At 41.8% G+C, this 18,460-nt stretch overlaps 1 protein-coding gene and 1 long non-coding RNA gene across 3 annotated transcripts in view; one reads left to right on the plus strand and one right to left on the minus strand.

Annotated features, from left to right (window-relative positions):
- The window catches only part of LOC118169294, a 154,976-nt gene that overhangs the window by 37,698 nt on the left and 98,818 nt on the right, over positions 1-18,460 (minus strand). The gene's annotated exons all lie outside the window — the stretch shown is intronic.
- TMEM26 (transmembrane protein 26) lies at positions 1,183-18,208 on the plus strand. 2 transcript variants are annotated; one of them, XM_035330447.1, is made up of 6 exons: positions 1,185-1,563; positions 4,729-4,807; positions 10,139-10,252; positions 10,727-10,947; positions 12,028-12,104; positions 14,446-18,208. In XM_035330447.1, exons 1-6 carry the CDS (start codon positions 1,373-1,375, stop codon positions 14,859-14,861), a joined length of 1,098 nt encoding a protein of 365 aa, XP_035186338.1. In that variant the 5' UTR covers positions 1,185-1,372; the 3' UTR covers positions 14,862-18,208. The 2 variants fall into 2 exon arrangements, with proteins under 2 accessions (XP_035186339.1, XP_035186338.1); XM_035330448.1 differs by lacking the exon at positions 10,139-10,252 and having other exon boundaries at positions 1,183-1,563.

Consider the following 18,460-nt stretch of genomic DNA (forward strand, 5'->3'; position numbering starts at 1 on the left):
TTTCTTTTCCTTTCTGGGGGCAGGGTTGTTTTTAAATAGTCTTCTTCCCCATCACCCCCACCCCCGGTGAGGGCGGCTGTACAGCACTGGTGCGAGCGGATCATAAAGGAAGAGGCTCGGTTTCATGGTGAGGAACACTTGTGGAAAAATCCCTTCTTAGAAAGGTCACAACCTTCAGAAGAATGTCTCCTTATGTTTGAAGCAGAACAGGATACTTAAATCAGCTAGGAAGCTAGACCTTTGGAGGGTCATAGTAGGTTCCATGTATTTGATTCTGCATTTGTGTTTTACAATAGCATATCTCAATTTAAATGCTTCGGCAGTAAGTGAACACAGAACTGGAGCAAGTGACAATTTTCATCAAGAGGACATTTCTTTTTAGTTCCAGAAGTGTAAAGTCAAATACAAATTTAACCATGAGAAACGTCAAAGCAACTCTTACTGTGCTCTGTACTTCATAAACTGTTCCCACGGAAGATACTAAAGCTCATTGCAGAGGTAGCTGACCTAACGTCAAACTTCAGTGTATTATTTGTGTAAGTCTTATTGAGTAACAGTAGTTTTAGCCCAGGTTTCAGCCCAGTTTCTGGAGTTCCTCACACTGGGGTTGATTCTCAGTCCTGAACCAGACTGTAGATTATTCAATTACGTTAGTTACATTAAAAGCACCAGAAGTCAGAAAAGCTAACCAGTACTGAATTTAACCAATCTGCTCAACACTAATCACCACCTCAACGTGTCTGCACACAGATTCCAGTAACAAAGCACATAGTCTCTGCTTTCTGTATTGCAATGTTAAACGAACAACTTTAAAAGCCCCGAATATGCATTATAGCTTTTTTGGGGGGGAGGAGGGGAGAGTAAAGAGGGTTTTGCTGCCTCAGTAACACAGTGGAAGTTTTAGCAAGGACGATTCAAATTAATAATTCTTCTTACATTTTGTCTCTTTCTGGGAGTCTGTGAGATAAGAGCAGCGAGTGTGGCTAGCAGAGGGATGGGAGCTGTGCAAGACAGAAATTTCCCTGGCCTTGAGTCCCTGAGGAGATGATAGAGAAGGGACATAAAGAAACCCTTTACACCCCCATCTTAGCATGGTCAGAGCTGCACTGAGCAATGCAAACCACTCCAGCTTGGAAGCGTGAGTTTTTTTTTTTTTTTTTTTCTTCCCTTTAAAAAGTTTTCAGGAAGTCTGGGGGAGGGGCAATGCTGTTGCTTTTTTGTCATAATGGGCCCCTTTGTGGAGATGGAAGAGGAGAGATCTGCGTGCCTGCGGCGTGCAGGCTTTGCAGGGATTCCCAGGGCAACTTCCCCGATTTCCTAAAAAGCGCCGGGCCCCTGCAGTGCAGGAGAAGGGGAGCGGGACTGGTCCAGGATGGAGCTGATGGTGCTGCTCAATGCTCTGGTTACTCGCCTGCTCTTTGTGTTGCACTCCCTCATCGGGGTCTGGAGAGTGACTGAAGTGAAGAAAGAACCCAAGTACTGGCTGCTGGCACTGCTCAATCTTCTCCTGTGCCTGGAGACAGGGCTCACCCTCAAGTTTAAGCAAGGCAGAGGCTACAAATGGTGAGCATACACTGCCGGCTCCGACGGAGCCCCTCTTGCTTCTTTGCATGTACTTTGCTGCAGATGTGGGGCTGCTTTCTGCAGCTGCTGCCTGCGAGCACAGCTGCCCCGGCTTTCTTTCTGCCACACTTCCAGGGAGCTGTGTTTTCTTCCCTCCAGAACCCAGAGCGGTGGAAGAGTGGTAATGCCCTGGCTAGTCCCCGGTCAAATCCAGAGGGCTTTCAGGAGGGGCAGTTTTGCAGAAGCCTGCTTGGGAACCACTCTTTGTGGAGCTCTGCGTGTGTACCAACAGCTTAAAAATGTGGCAACTTTGCTGCCGGCAGAAGATAGGTGCTAGAGCTGCCGACCCTGGGGCATGGGGAGAGGGGAGGCAGGCACCCCCTTGCAGGGTCACCGTGCACCTCCGATGCCACAACCTAGCAGGGAGCACATGCAGGAGGTGCGGAGCCGTGCTGGGGGCCATGCGGCTGCTCTGTGCAGATGCCCCCAACTCTTACCCAGCCTGCTGCTCTCTGCAGGCACTTCTTTCCCTGGGACTGAATTCCCTGTCCCTGTTACTTGCAACAGTGCCAACACCGTGCTAGTGCACAAACCAAAACCCGGCGACAAGTAAATGATGAGCAGCAATTTCTTTCACAATGCAATAATAGTGGTTTAAGTATTTGGATTTGAATTTGAGAGGCTATTCCAGAGGGAAGCCTTCATGCAGGAAAGGCTACCTGAGAAATGGACAAAAAAGTTACAGCCACAGAGTTTGCCCAGGCACATGGGCTTTTACATGCATGTAAGGAATGACTGCAGTCTGCTACAGCTCATCAGCATGATCAGTCAGCCGAAACAAATGCTCTGCGAAGAGTGCTCATGTAACTAATTGTAATGGCTTCATTAGGACCTTTAATTTTTAAAAATCTCAACCTGCAGGCAGGCCCCTGGGACAAGTCCAAGGCAAGAAAACTGAGTATTTCAGTGGCCTTATATTCCTGTCTGTTGCAACCTGGGAAACTCATTATAACAGAAGCAGTGTTGTATGACACTTCACACGAGTGTTCCATGCTTTAAATGTAAACGTAATAAAAGCAGCGATGAAGTCTGGGATACAGGAAAATTTAACAACAGCAGAGCTCCAAATGCACATTTATAAGATATAGGCAGAGGGAGCAGAACTGATTCACTGGGGAGAGGAAGAGGCAGATGACACTTCATGAAGGAACACTTGCTAAGCCCACATTTGGAAGATCCAAAGGAAAAAACAGATATAGAAAGCAGATCCTTTCTAATGAATGTGCATGTTAGAAGACTGGGCTAAATTTAGCTAGCAGGAAATTCTGAAAATGGATGTGGTCCAGCACTCTAAGAAACAGTAAAGTACACTATAGGTAAGAACTGTAGACAAATGGGCAGCATCTAATCACAACAGGATAATTTCCTCCCCTGGTGGAAAACTCTCACACTCAAACCAGGTAGTATCAACTGCGTTTATAGAAATACCTCCCTAGATGTCTACTGGTGCAGGCAAGGCACAGTCTGTGCCACAGAACTCTCCTGCCTCCGAGAGCCTCATATTCTTTCTATTCACTATTGACAAAAGACAGTTGCTTATTACACCAGCATAGTTACACGGCACATGTGGAGAAAGTAACATTATGCACCTGGCCAAGCAGTATTTGCTCTAGACTGCTCTTTCTGAAAGAAAGGCAGGGCTAAAGCTCCTGAACTTTCCTGGCCTGGTCTGCTATCATTAGCTCAGCATTGCTAACCTGCCAGCTGGATGGATTTCTCATGTACTCAGCTCCTACAGGAAATACTGTAAAACAGAGTACTTCTCCCATTCGATCAAGAGGTGTGTTCTCTCCCAAAATAAGCAGGCTAAAACCCCACAGAATCACTGAGTTTGACTAAGAGAGAAAAAAAAAAAAAAAAAAGACAAATAGAGAAAACAAACAAGCAACAGAAAACCAATACCACAAACCCCAAACCACCAACACACAATGACCCAGGACTATCTTATGTAAAGGGTATTGGTTGAAACATTTTATCGCAGCTCAGTAACCCAGTCATTTTCCGGAGGAGTTCTTTGGTTGTGTTTTTCTTCTTCAAAGTTTAATCTCCACTGGAAAAGTCATGACTACAAAAACAAAGGTAGTTCCTATCCGGATCCAATGTAACAATACATGCAACAACATTTGAACAAAACTTTGCTGCAGTTACACAATTAAAAGCAATTTAAATTCACTACCAGATGTGCAGGACAGAGGGAAGCAAGCAAGCATCCGAAGTTTGGCCCCACTGCTCCATCCACACAATGCAAAGGCTGCCGTGCATCTTGGCAGTGCTGTTGTGATGCTCCCTCTGCACTACAACAGGGCTAGGTGGACCATCAGTGGCATCAGAGAACCTCTTTCCTAATCCAAAAGGATAAGAATTGCCAAAAAAGGCAATTCCTTTTCTAAGGAAACATCAGCAACCTTTGCAAGAATCAGTACTTACAGGAGTAGTAATGAGACTTCTCCAGTATGTCTGAATGAACTCAGCTCAAGAAACGGAAGATCTTAAAGCATCACCATCACAAATTATACAGGAGAGTCACTAGAAAAATGAACAAGAGACAGAAATCCTAAAAAGATTAGGCAACTGGCAGCACAAGTGGGGGAGCAAGGCCAAGGTCCATTTTCATCAACCTTTTTAGCCTGCCCTTACTGAGGCAATGCTTGTTTTAGGCAAACTGATGCTGTTTCTACCTTTCTTGCGTCAGCGCACAGGATTCTGATCCACAGCCTTTAGCCCAGTATCTTTCAGAGGAATGACTCAACTTACTGATTCACCCTTCAGGAGATCTGAAAGAGTACGTTAGCTAGATGCTTTTCTTGTTTGTTTGTTCTAAATACAGAGAATGCAGTGATGGAAATATAAACAGCTAAAAGCCTTTGGTTAGCTTTTGAAAAAAAAGATTTTAAATAAACTACATATGATCTTAGATTTACAAAAATGATATCATTTGTAACTGACAGCATGAGGAATTCAGCAGGAATAACTCTTATTTGCAGTTATAGCTCAATGTGAGCTGTAACTTAAGTAGAATTCTCAAGGTCCAACTCAGAGAATGACAGGATACATAGTATTTACGATGTGATACAATACCAAGCTATCTTTTCTTTTCCTTTGCAGGTTTTCACCAGCGATATTTTTATATCTGATTTGCACAGTACCATCATTATGGCTACTAGAAATTCATCATGGAACCCAGGTATTTATTATGAGACAAGATGGACTGGCTTGAAATCAATGCATTAATTGATGGGTTGTAATTGGGAATGCATGCCAGACCTTGTTCCAGTTTTCCATTTTATACTGTTGGGACATTACATAACATTGTATAATGTTATATTATAACATAGTCCAGGTGGGACTATGGACCACTGTGGATTTCCTAAGTATCAAGTAATCAACCTTTTTCCTAGCTAAAATGAGACCCTTGTTCAGCTGGGTAACTGAGGTCTAGAAGTTTGAAACATAGTCCTTCAGTCCCAGGTTACCAGCTTGAATCTTTGCCAGCATGGTAACAGAATATCATTCCTTTAGAGTCCTTTATTAAAAAAAAAAAAAAAAAAAAAAAAAAAAAAAAAAAAAGGATGAGTTATGAGTTTCATGACACTTACAGGCAGGCATCACAACTTCAAGCAAGCCAAAATTGAGGCAGGTATAAATGGAAGGGGTCTTAAACTCAAATTACCTCATGTTTACTGCAACCTAGGAGAATATTCACAGATTGCTAACACAGACTTGCTGACATGTTGTAATTCGTCTGTGTTTATATTCCTTGTCTGTGCTGTACAGTGGTCTAGGAAGGGGCGGTCTGGGTTCCACCTCAGGACCCAAACACGCAGCAGAGTTTTCAAAACCAATCATTCTTGTGCCAGATGGGGTCAGTTAGGGCCAAGACAGAGCCTGCACCTCCCCACGCAGGCTGCCTGCAAGTCCCCATAACACTTCTATATAGTGAAAAATGGATTTGCTATGTCCCCAGATTTGCACATATTGATAATACACAACCATGGCAAAAAAGGGTCTGGTAGGAGTAAGAGAAAAAGCATCAGAAGAAAATACATAAATTAGACTAAGGAGACACAGTGGCTCATTTTCTCCTTTGAAACATTGTTAGAGCCCACAGAAGCATAATCAAATATTCAAAATTGTGTTTACGCTGAAAATGCCTGAGGCTTTTTCTAAATACAGCAGCAGGAATTTATTGTCTTCTTGCTTTGCCAAATCTCCTTAAACAGTCACAGACAGGTAATGTGGATATTGAGAACATTTGTCATAGTTAAATCTGGTCCAAGAAACAGGCTAATTTTGTAGTCAGAGGCAGCAGTTTATTTCCTAAAATGATGTTAGAACATGGCACACTTTGTTCTTATTGATATACTGCTACTGTGAATTAAAGAGGAAGTACATCAAGTTAACAGCTTAGTTTATACCTGGAGAGATAGGATGGAGAGTTCTGGAAATGCGCACTCTAATAGATTTGAAAACAATACCTCCAGAAGGGGAGCAGCCCTCCTAACAATTAACCTCGAAATGCAGCACCCAGACAAATACCATTCTTCATGCTAAAGTATCGCTAGGATTTTCCTTATTAAAATACTAACAGAATGGGTAATTACACAGTCACTAGATCCACGCATTTAATATATACACACCATCGAAACAGGTTGTGGTCTTTAAGGTAGCAGAATTTTGATCTCCCATTGGATCCCTAAGAGGAAGTGTCGGTGCTATTATTTAAGGCATGTGCTAATACACAGTCTCTCCTCCTGAAGACTGAGGCAATTCTGCCTCTGAGTACCACAGAAGTGGGTGTAAGTAATACCATTCATCTGTCACTGGTGGAGTATGGGCTGCATAGAAAGTACTGCTTTGCAGTGAGGTATTTGGGGATGAAATACATTTTTGGAAGAAATGCTATAAAGTAAATGCAATTGTACTGAGTGAAAAAAATTTGCTGTCAGCAAAACAGAGCGGCAAGAAAATTAAAACCATTTAATCCATTAAAAATAACCCTTCTTTCTTCATGAAATATAAGATCTCAAATGAACAAGTGTCTCTTAGCTTTTCAAACGCGTGCTGCATTACTGCCGCAGAAAGCAGTAACTGATCCCCTTCAGCAGAGCTCACCTGACTGCCGGGGCAATAGGCAGCTTTCTAGTCAGCAATAACACAGATACCTGGTAAAACTTTTGATTACTTTTAACCACTCAGAGCTTGAACATTAAAGAAATAATTGATAATTTCTGCCCATTCCCTCAGCTTCTTTCTGACATCAGATTCCATTACCAACTAAAGTTCTGTCGTATCACTCTTCCAGAAGAGATCTTACATCTTGCACCATTTCCCCCCCACACACACACATTATCTTCCTCGATTCAGAAGACAGCTTACACGATCTCCCCCCCCCCACCTTACATTCCAGCTTTCCAGTATGAGTAAAACAAAGCAAAGTCACCGGGTGGCATTTCTGACATCACACGTGTCACCATAGGGACAGCCACCCTGCTCCCGCGATGCAGAGCGAGCAGATAGCTGTTGCTTGGCAGAGAGCCGGCCTCTTCTGCACATCCCAGGACAGAGGGTACCCTGCCCTGATGTCACAGAATCGGTGCTATCACCTCGATGCTGGGCCAGGTGCAGTAAGTTTCAGCTGGCCTCATTTCTGTCTGGGACTGTGACCAACAGGCAAATGGAGAATGGCTCATTTCGTTCAGTATTGCAGGGGGTCCCCACGCCACCAGCGAGATCTCTGCACAATGTGCACAAGGAAAATGTGTCATGCAAAACAGTTTCCATTTTGAATAGGCATTTTTTTAAATATATAAATCAGAGGAATGTAAGCTTCATTTCAGAAGAAACAAAGAAAGTGAATTAAGATAGAAGTGTTGTAAAATGTGTACAATTATTTCCTGTTTTATTTTTGCATAGAAAAAACTTGGCAGCTTTGTTTAGCTACATATACATCTCGGTACCTAGTTACTCACTAGGCTGTAGAACTAAGCAAGGAAACCACATTTATCAGCTGCCTATGAAGCTTAGTTTTTTTTCCTTCTTCCTTGTCACATCCCCATTAAGTCACTGCATAAACATAATTAGCTAGGCAAACATGCCTGGCACCAACAGTCCTATCTACATGCATATAGATAACATAACATAAAGGCTCCTCTCCAAACTTCTAAGTGAGTCACCACTTAATAAGTATTCAGATGAACAAACTAAAACAAGATAGGAAGGTACTTAAATGAAAATTGGGAGTCTGTTTAAATGCCCGGCTTTGCAGAAGCAGCTCTCCATTTCCTGCCTTCAGTCTGAGACAGACGGACCTGCCTTGAGGAGCACCACTCAGTCAGCATCCATGGAGCCTTCCACTGAAATAGCAGGCTCCCATCGAGCCAGGAATGGTTTTAAAAGAAATCACATATAAGGAGCCTACAAAATATATTAATGAAGTGAACTGATTTTCTTAAAGCAGTGTTCTCTGTGCCTGTGTACCACTTGAAAAATGAATCGAGCCCCCTTACAGCCATGCAGAAGCAGTGCTGCTTTACTCTGTCCCCCTGCAGCAGGGCAAGCCTCAAATTTGGCAAATTCCTCCCTAACAGGGTTTTAAAAAACAACTAACCAAACCCCCAAACTCTGAATTTTAATGCAAGTTCACAGCTCTCCCCTCTTCACTCTGCCACACTGGGCAAGAGGCAGAGGAGAGGGCTCAAAGGCTGACTGGCTGACAAGCCAAAGGCCATCAAGGTGAATTAGCCTTCCCCCTCCATCACAAGGTATCAGTCACTTTGCCCTACCCAGGCTACTTGTAACAAGGTAGATATTCACTTCTTAATATGCTGGGGTGGTTCTTTCTTTTATGCAATAGTTTGAAGTCACGGTCTTGTTGACCAACCGCATTGCACTGCCTGTAGGAGCTGCTCAGAAAGGCTGGCCTTCGGAGGCTTTGGTCTTCCCCTACAGTCAATAGATACACAGGCTTCTCCAGAGCACCAGTTAATTTCCATTTCTGAAACATCCCCTGAACAATCTGCTGCTTCTCCTGCTCTCCATGGGCTGCAGGGATTACCCAGGCGATCAGCCCTACATGGCTACAGCTGGCAGAACCCCAGCCCCTCCCTGTCGCTGTCTCCATTCCCCATAATTTGGACTTCTATCCTCCAAATGGAAATATTCCCCCCATTTGTGTGTGAGTCGTTCAGTGTGCTCACACCCACTGTCCAAAAAAGCCAAGCATTCAGTTTAAGAGCCTGTATCACCAGTATAAAAGCAACAAGGACTTCTTCATGATTTTTCAGGCCACGGGGAGTTGTTCCATTTCTCTACAACATCATCAGGCAAGAGGCAGTGTTCGTTCAGATATGTGCGGTATTATCAGAGACCAAGTGAAGTATTAGAGCGGAATCCAAAATTTGTTCAAATGTGACATTTGCTGGAAAACGTTGCCTGCATATTGGCAGGCGTTATGCTGAATACAGCTACTCAGCATGCACTCAAACACATTCCAATTGTTGCAGAAAATCACTCCTTGTGTAATAAAATGGTGGGGGGCCCAGTGGAGAAATGCAAATCATCTGGTGTTCTCTGGCACAAGTAGGATTGAAGTCTTTAATGACAGCATGGTCTGATTTTTTAATTATCCCTTTTCTATTACAATGAAATGTTAAGGGTTGTTATGAAGACCGATTTTAGAAACCACTCCCCAGCTGCTCCAGGACCAGCCATGGGGTGAAGCAGAAAGCAGCGCGGCACTGCGCTCCTCAACACTCAGCCCAGCCCCACTATGGCTAACTGCACTCCAAGTAACAGTATGTCTTAGACAACATTTACTTCCTCTGAGTAACTGATGTCTGAGAAAACTAAAGCACCACTTCTTCCACCCTGCAGGGATGGGAGATACCACAAACACGTATTTCCTAGTTATCATTTCCCCTAGAGGGGAAACATAAACCAAGCATCCCCCCAAGCCCAACTCTATTAATTTCAACCTTGAGGTAAACCATACAGAAGAATGAAACAGAACATTTAGAGAACTTTTTTTCTGGACACGAGGGAAAAGAAACAAATTTTGAAAAGTTCAGATGTAGAGACTGACCAGAAGTTTATACTTCTGATAGCAGACTAACCATGCCCAATTTTTACCCTGTTTTACCATTTTAGGCAGAGAGAGACTGTAGGAAACCCAACAGCCTGTCGAAGAGAGCTGTAGGCAGAGCACATTCAGAGAGTGCAGTCTTAACAGCAAAGGTGTCACCCTCTCCATCAGCCTTTGAATTTACATCAGCTTTATCAGCACAATCCTATAGCTTCTCAAGGGCCTACCAACACATCATCCCTGCCCATAGAAGAATTCCACCCTTCTGAACGTGAGGGAAATTACATTCAGAGGAAGCATGTACCTTTGTTGACATCCACTGACTTTACAAATGAACCCTCTGCAGTTCGGCAAAACAGGTCTCTTCCAGCTACAGAGCACATCTGCTCCCTGCGCACGACATTTATGCATGTGTGATGTTTTTGTTCACAACAGTATTGCGGCAATGAGCCTGGAGCTGTTCAGGTGAATGTCACCAACCAAGATTTCAATCAATCCAGAGACAGCAGTCGTGGAAGTGAGGGAATAGATCACCACATCATTCAGACGGTGGGACACTTTTCCTGTTCCTAGTAGAGAGATCTTACAATTGTGTTAGTAAAGAGCAATTAGAGAGGACTGTTGTGTCTAGTTGGGAAGCCTCCTCACACAGGAGTAAAAAAATGTTAGTTTCACAAAGCCACATAGTGGAAGTGGCCTACTTTATACCATGTACTAACCGTTGCTGGTAGAAAGTCTCATTGTCCTCAGAAATCTAACTGGATTTAAAGAGCGTCCAGTGACAGTTTTGCAAATGATAATGCTCAGCTGAAAAATGAGAACAGGAGAAAAAGCACAGAGAAAGAATCAGTGTTCATTACCCAAAATTGGTAGTAATATGCCTTTTTCAAATTACGCCTGCCGCATAGAAATTATCTGCTCTAATACAAGATGTGGGGAACAAAAGCAGGCTGAAGGATGAACGCCATCTTTAGTGTCAGTCTCCTGAAGTTACAGTGTGTTGTCGTGTTATCTTTTAAACAGGCTAAAGTCTTTGTAAATCAGCTCTCCACAATCTGTGAAACTGTATGGACACTGGCCCTCCACCAGACCTTCCTACTGCTCCTAGTAGTTGGGAGATGGCTTCTCCCCATCGGGGTTGAAATCACACGGGATCAATTGTCTCAGCTGCTTCTCATGTTTGTGGGAACAGCAGCAGATATACTTGAATTTGCTAGTGAAACCCTGGACATTGAGGATGTGCGGTAAGGAATATTTGCTGGCATAAATAATTTGCACAGAGCAAAAGAGTTGCTTGTTTGTTTTTGTTGTTGTTTGGTTTGGTTTTTGTTTTTTAAGTTTGTCTGGTCTGTCTGCAGTATCCAGATTATTCAAACTGTATTCCCACAGATAACAGAAAGCTACGCTCAAGGGCTCTGTTTTCCTGCTCTTGCCTTTCCCTCTGTAAAAAACATAACAGTCCTATGAGCTTTGTTAGAGATTACTCATCCATTGCCAGCAGAGAAGCATGTCACATCCATCACAATAAAAGGGTACGAAGAGCCAAACAGCTAGCATAACTGCCATGCAGCGTCAGATCTTGCAGCTACAGGAGCTGAAACACTGGATACACAGTAAACCTTTCAGGTTAATGAATTGTTTTAGACTGGCATGGGAGCAACTAGAGTTTGCTTTAGTGATTCATTATCCAAGTTGATTCTTTAGTTATTTCAGATATACTTTCTTCTTTGTGATAGAATGACAAAGTGTTCAAAGATAAGAAGAAAGGGAACAGCATATTTCTGGTGTGAATTTTCAACATTGCAATCTCTCCCAGAGAACGTAAACCCATCTCCCTCTCGCAGCACTGAGAGCTGAATGGTGAACATCCATCACAAAGAAAGAATCAGAGAAGAGGTTCATCCTCTCACAGACACACTAGTTCAGTATTTTTATTATTTTTTAATATCACAGAAGATTTTATAGCAGGAAGAGAGGTCCTTCCCACTTGGCAGAGAAGCTGCAGGCTTTCAAAGAATGTGTAATCATTACATACATAAAGACATTTCTGAGCCACATGTCTATTTCCACATGCTTATCATTATATTAGCATTAAATATTTAGTGCAATTACACAGCTGGAACACGTGGCCTGAACAGCAGAAATTCCACACCAAAGCTGCCTGGTTTTCTTCGTCTTACTCGTACATCTCAGACGCATGCATTAATCAATGACTGTCTGGCTTAACCTCCCTTTAAATAACATCCCAAATACTATGGAAAACATTTTTGTTGCCACATAAGGAAACTGCTTCTTCACTGTTATCACTTTTTCCCCTCCCATAGGAAGAATTATGTTCTCTTAAATGCAATTCTTGCTGTATGGACCTGGAGTATGTTACAGTTTCCACTTGATCTTGCAGGTTAGTACTTGCATATAGACAAGAAGAGAACAAGTGCTTTAAGTTTTTGGTGGCATGTCTCGTGGCTGTGCGCACGCTACAGGCTCTACACAGGACTTCTGGTGGAGAACAATTCATAAGACAAAGACAGTGAGGCTTTTTGATGAGACCACTGTGGTTTCTTTTGAGAAACAACTTGTTTCTGGCTAATCTCTGATCTCCCTGTTAAAACCACTTCAGGGAAAACTGGTATTGCAGTACTGTACTGAAGCATCTGCTCTGGTTGCCTGTTACTGCCTTAAGCTTCACTGTGTAAACTCTTGCGCTAGATCTGGTCTTGAATTCTATCATGGTTCCAATCTAGGCAGGTTACTGGCACCTATGAAGAGATGAACTAGCCTCAGGCACCAGGAACAGCACAGCCATCGCAGGCTCAGAAGAGGTTATCACAGGAGAAATTAGCTGTTCACAGGGAACCTGTAGGGACATACCATGTCGGGACTGTACATCCTGCTCCTAAAGGAACAGGCCCAACATTCAGCTAACTCAAACTGATATTTGTCTATATGCAGAAAGGGCTTCTCTAGATCAAAGGAGAACAAGGAAAGCCTCCTCAGTCATCAACTAGTTGCAACCATTCTGGCCTCCAATTGCAAGTTTGCAGTTGAACTACACCAGTCTACAGATGAGTTATCCTCATCAGCGTCTTATATAAAATTGATGACTAGGTTGACACAGTGATTAAAATAATGAACAAATAAAGTAATGAGAAATGATTCTGGGAAATTTTTATTAGCCTTTTCTTTGTGGACAGCATTAGGCTTTGTTTTCAACACTGAAGCTAGGAAAATATTCAAGCATTTCAGCTTGGCTGCTCACCTCCTCAGAAAGCTGATGCAATTTATCACAGCTAAAATTCCTGTTACTAGTAAAATACATTATCTTAAAGATGCACAACTCTCAAATTAAAAAAAAAAAAAAAAAAGGCAAAAACACTACACATACATCACCACTACCCAGATAAATTCAAACGCTGCTTAAAGAAACATACCATTAATTTAAGTGAACTAAGCTGTGTACTGTGCTTTTTTTTTTCCCCCTCTCCTCTGGCTGTTGCTTTTCTGCTTATTTAATTACATTTACTAGTTAAAAATTAAGTTATTGAACACACTACCCTGAAATTTACCACGGGTACAATTTGTTTTAGGTAATTCTATACAGCTGCACAGATACTACTTGTCATTCAGGCATCAGAACGTTTAATCACACATCAGCCATGACCTAAAAGAGCAATTCATAGACAATATAGGATGTCAGCAATGCAGGTAGGACTGTTAAACAACAATGACACAAAAGACATTAAAAAATTAGCTGCTGCTGAAGCTTTGCCTAATGGGTTCAAAAAAGCATTCCCCATTCTACAACTCATTTTCCACTCTTGAGTGTCATCTTTTTTCTTTTCCCAGAGCTGACTCAAACAATAGAGTTATTTTGGTAAGCTGCAATGTTTGGTGGTTATTACCGCATCACAGTAACTACAGGTCTTAAGCTAATGAAATCACGCTGCCTGAGAAATGGGTCAGTTAACCTATATGCATTTTCATAAGATGCAGCTATATTTACTGCACACAAAGCCTTCTGGCGACCCTTCTCTGGATGCTGTGCCACCAAAAGCATTCTAGCTCACCACTCTCATTATAGTCGAGGGGGATGCATCCACACAGGCTCCAGTTTTTGCACCCATCTTGATGTCCAGAAAGCTACGAATGAGCAACAGTAGCTCAAGTTGCATATGACAAGCAGGGACTACAGTTTTTCCCTGTCCATAATGCCTTATATTGTCCCTCAAACATGACCTGGTTTTATTATGACATGTAGAAAAGGCAACACAAATCTTTTAAAAGCAAGACCTTTACCTGGAACTAGCTGAAATGCTACAGCTTTGGATGTTTCCATTCAGCATCGAGGGATTGTTTTGGTTTGTGGTATTTTATTTTATTGGTTTGTTTTCTTAGGGATGCATATTAGCCTAGCACACTGATTCAACAGAAAAGCATCCGGAAAGTTGTTGCAGAAAGATTAAGTGATCTATTTCTGCTTCTTGTTTTCAAGTGTATAAATACTGATTGCTTTGTGAGTTAGTAAAGGGGAAACAATTTTTGGTGTTTTCCAGCAGACCACGTAAGTGCCTGTTTAACATGAGATTAGTGTGCTTTACTGAAACAGATCTCAAAATGGGATATGCTTTATGTTGAACTGTTCACACTTGAAGGCATTTATAAACCAGAGTATCTAAAAGCTACACTTCGCCCTATCCTGACTAGGTTTTAAAGAGTCGTTTTAACATGTGTTTTATTTCCAGTACAGCATATTGGCTGCAAACCAACTGCATCAGCAAGGTGGATCCCCAGCCTGCTGTTCTGCAGGTACAGCGCAGAGCTGTGGAACATCGGGGTCAGCTTGTTCATACAGGATGGACCCTTCTTCATCGTGCGTTCAATCCTGATGGGCCACTTCAGAATATTCAATCAGTTGCTGGTGTTTTTTACAGCTAAGAACATCTTAGTTTTGACCCTACAACTGTATCGTTTGGCGGTGATAACATTAGACTTCCGTGCTACTATTCTGCAAAAGAGCAGGAAAGGAGAAGTCAGCTGTTGCCCATGCGAGCCTTATGAAGCCAGCACTCAAGCTACTGCTGAGCAAGATACTGAAATGAAAGAGTTCATTGATTTTCCAGTGAGAGAGGAATCCCAAGCTCCATCAAAAGACCAGTGAGCACAGTTACTGACTCAAAACCAACTGTATTTCTCACAGCTTCCTCAAAAGGGCTTGGCCTATTTCTATGGTCAAACAGACTTTGAGCACATAAACCATCTTTTCCACCAATAAATCAATTTCTTCTGAACTGTAGGGGAAATTTCTGAAGCAAAAGTTATAGAAATGGAACATTTTGTATCCCATTGGATTTTGGTGGGTTTTGACTAGTTCCCTATTATATTATCCATAGGGATTTTGTAGCCATAGTTCGTAGTAGCAATGAAGGTTTGGCACACTAACAAGGTTGGTTATTACCTTGAGTGACACTCTGCTGACATATGTACCTGCATGTATTCAGATAGAAGGATAAGAAGGATAAACATCCTCATGGAATAGGGGAAACAGAAGCTTTCAGCCCTACTTGGTTGGCCTATAACTTAAGTGTGATGAACAATGATTGCTGTGCATGGAAGCAGCTGCTACAGTGACAACTGCAGACACGTAAGTGAAGGGGCATGATTTGTACTGTTACTATGACATCTAAACATCGTTCATTCAAAAAATTCAAGGCTTCTTTGAATGTTACCTCACCTCTGGTGGATTTTCAGTTTCAAAAGACTATGCATCACCATGAAACACCGTGCTGTCTCTTAGGACCTGCACAGTCTGAATAATTTCAACCTTACAAATAAAAATATATTAAAAAGATAATGAAATCCTCACAGATCATTTGAACACAACTGTGTTCGTCACGCAGGCATTTTTACAGAGATATTTGCATTTTTATTTCTATCAGTCAGAATATAAACCAAAAAAAAAAAAATTTAATGCTTCACTGTGTTTGAAGTTGAGGGCAGATTTTAAGTGTCACCATTTTACTTTATTTTTTAAGTGGCCTTACTCAGACATCTCAGGTATACAAGCCAACTATAAAGAAGATGGCACTACACACACTTGACAGAAAATCTAGACAAAAGATTTCTGGCTTTTGCTTAACATTTCACAAAGTCCCACGAAATCACTTCAGGCATCATCTGGTCTATCAAGTGTCAAGATCTACTTTTAAGAAGTGGCTAATCGTTATGCATTTAGTTCTACATTTGGGGTGAATAATATAGGGCCTGATTCATTTCCCCCATGAACACATTACATCAGTTTAAGACCAATGTCCTTGTCGGGCTTAGCTTATACAGGTTGAAAGCTGAGCAACTTTTTAAAGGCTGCCTAAAAATCATATACTCACAGAAAATGGCAGGTGCAAATTTCTGCATTCATTCTTAATGAGATCAGAAAATCATATTAAGAAAAAAAAAAAACTAGCAAATAGAGTGGCCTAATTAAAGTAATTTCTGTTGTTAAAATTTCTCAGTCTTACCTAAAGGCTCAGCCATCTAAAGACAGAATGTGGTTCTGGGAATACATAAGAGTGTTTCTATGACCAGCAGTCATATGCTTATTTATTAATAGCATGATAAACAATGGCATGTTTATTCTTTGAAAGATATACCTATTTAAAAATGAACCTATTTAAAATGTCCCCAGACAGATGAACCTGTGTTAGTATTTATGAGATGTTAAACCATATGATCTGTTCTGTGCAGGATGAGGCCCTTCCATTACAAGAAAAGCCATAAAGAAAGAAGTCACATACACCTCATAGCCCTTTCTACCATTTGTACTTAGTAATAACATGCAATGCCTCCTGCTCTTCTCATTCTGGGCCTCTTTCCAGCAGGAGGAAAAAAGCCAATTGTCATTCACAATGCTGTTTTAAGGCTGACGTATGGAGGGTGGAATGCAACTTCATTTGCGATTTTAATTCCAGTCTATAGGTAAAAAAGATAGAGTGCTATTGCTGACCAGCTGTCTTGTCTAAAGCCTTCCACACCAAGGTGCATTTAGAATCAGCTGGTTGAATTACAACACATCTCCTTGTTGATGCAAGCCAGGACTACTCACATTCATTGAGCTTACCACTTGCTGATATAGTAATTATCATGTTAAAGAGATCCTTACTAATTAGTGTGGAGTGTACTGACCTTCCTAGAGCATCATATGAAATTCACCAGCACAAAAAAAAATACAGAACTTTTTTTTTATGAAAAAAATACGCTGCCTATTTAAAGGCTTAGTTCAGCAAACTGCCTACCAGGCTCAGCCTGCAGCAAATGCAAGATCCCCTGGGGTGAGCAATACAGAGACTAGCTACAGCAGGAATATTACACAAAGAACTGTATTTCCTGGTCTACAGGTTGTTTCATTTTAAACAGTAGTAAAGCTCCTAATCACACCTACCATGAGAAAAATCTCACTCCGGTGCTAGTTTGTTACTACCAGATCCAGCCCCCATTCAGTCACAAAGTAGGCTAGATCCTCCCTCATGCTTTGGATAAAATAGATTTGGACTCTTCCTCCTCATCATAGGTGAAGAGGAACAGATTGCTTAAAAACAGGAGGAAAAAAAAACAACAGCCTGAAACACAGAAACAGACAAGCACTTAAATGGTGGGCAGCCTGCCCTCCCACCTGCACATGAAGGGGCAATCACATATGCCAGGTAGCAGCAGGAATGACTGCTAGAGCATAGTACTAATTCATTGAGAAGCCTGCAGATGGCAATTAAGAAGTCTTGAAGTTCGTATGTTTGGTCACAGCAGCAAACCTCAGTTGCAAGCCATCTTCATCTACCTCTCGCAAATCTTATGAGAGGGAAGGCAGAGTGGCTTCAGCAGCAGGCTGAGTCAGCAGCTGGGTGCAGGTGTCATCCTGGAGCCTTCCAGAGCACTGCTCTGTGCAAGCAGGAGAATGTATTTTCTTGAAGATTGCCGGCATCTGTGACTACTGGTGTCACACCCGTGATTCAGGAAAAGCTGCGATAAGCTTTCAGACTTGGGAAAATTCAAGCCTTCAGACTGGGAGGATTTCAGAACATTTATCTTAGCCATTATTTACTCTTGAGTCAGGAGAATTACATTACTAAATCTCCTCCGTAAATAGATATCTAGCCATTACTGTTATTTATTCTGGTTGTTCCTGCCTTATCCTTTTAGATTATTCTATATTAAACATCACTGAAGTGTTTTGCCACTTGTCTTTTCCTAAGCTAAAATGTATTCCTCCTTTCCTTTGGACATTGGTTTAAATAAGATCATAGCCCTGAACCAAGAACAAAACAAACAAAAAAAAACATTAAAAGCAACAATAACCATTATTTTATTACATTTCTGTTGATATTCGTACTGTACCATGTTCTCTTGGACCATGTGGAAATGGAAGAAAATGTGCAATTACTTCTAAAAATTTCCAACTGTATTTTGCAAATAAAAGGCAGTTACCTCAGGCATAGCTTCCAATTTATTATGTGAGAACTGACTGTTATATGTTCACATTAATTACATCTTCCACATGCTGCTTTTCTTTCCCATCCTTTGTAAGTTAATTACTTCGGCCAGATTCTGACTGCAGCCACTGCTTTGAAAGCCCAGAGTAATTCCAGTAAGTGCCACATTGCTCTGGAGAGATTTGTCTTCACTCAGAACCTTTGCCTCCAAACACACAAGTCACACGGTGATCCAAGCTAAGATCTAATATCTGGATGCAGGATGCACACAAATATA

The sequence above is a fragment of the Oxyura jamaicensis genome, chromosome 6 (assembly GCF_011077185.1).
Source record: "Oxyura jamaicensis isolate SHBP4307 breed ruddy duck chromosome 6, BPBGC_Ojam_1.0, whole genome shotgun sequence".
Lineage (NCBI taxonomy): Eukaryota > Metazoa > Chordata > Aves > Anseriformes > Anatidae > Oxyura > Oxyura jamaicensis.

Bases quoted from the DNA above. Each gene is read 5' to 3' on its own strand.
- TMEM26 (XM_035330447.1), top strand. From the start codon at position 1,373: ATGGAGCTGATGGTGCTGCTCAATGCTCTGGTTACTCGCCTGCTCTTT. The intron at 4,808-10,138 runs GTATTTATTATG...TGTTCACAACAG, and splicing joins AAATTCATCATGGAACCCAG to TATTGCGGCAATGAGCCTGG. The intron at 12,105-14,445 runs GTTAGTACTTGC...TTTTATTTCCAG, and splicing joins GTTTCCACTTGATCTTGCAG to TACAGCATATTGGCTGCAAA.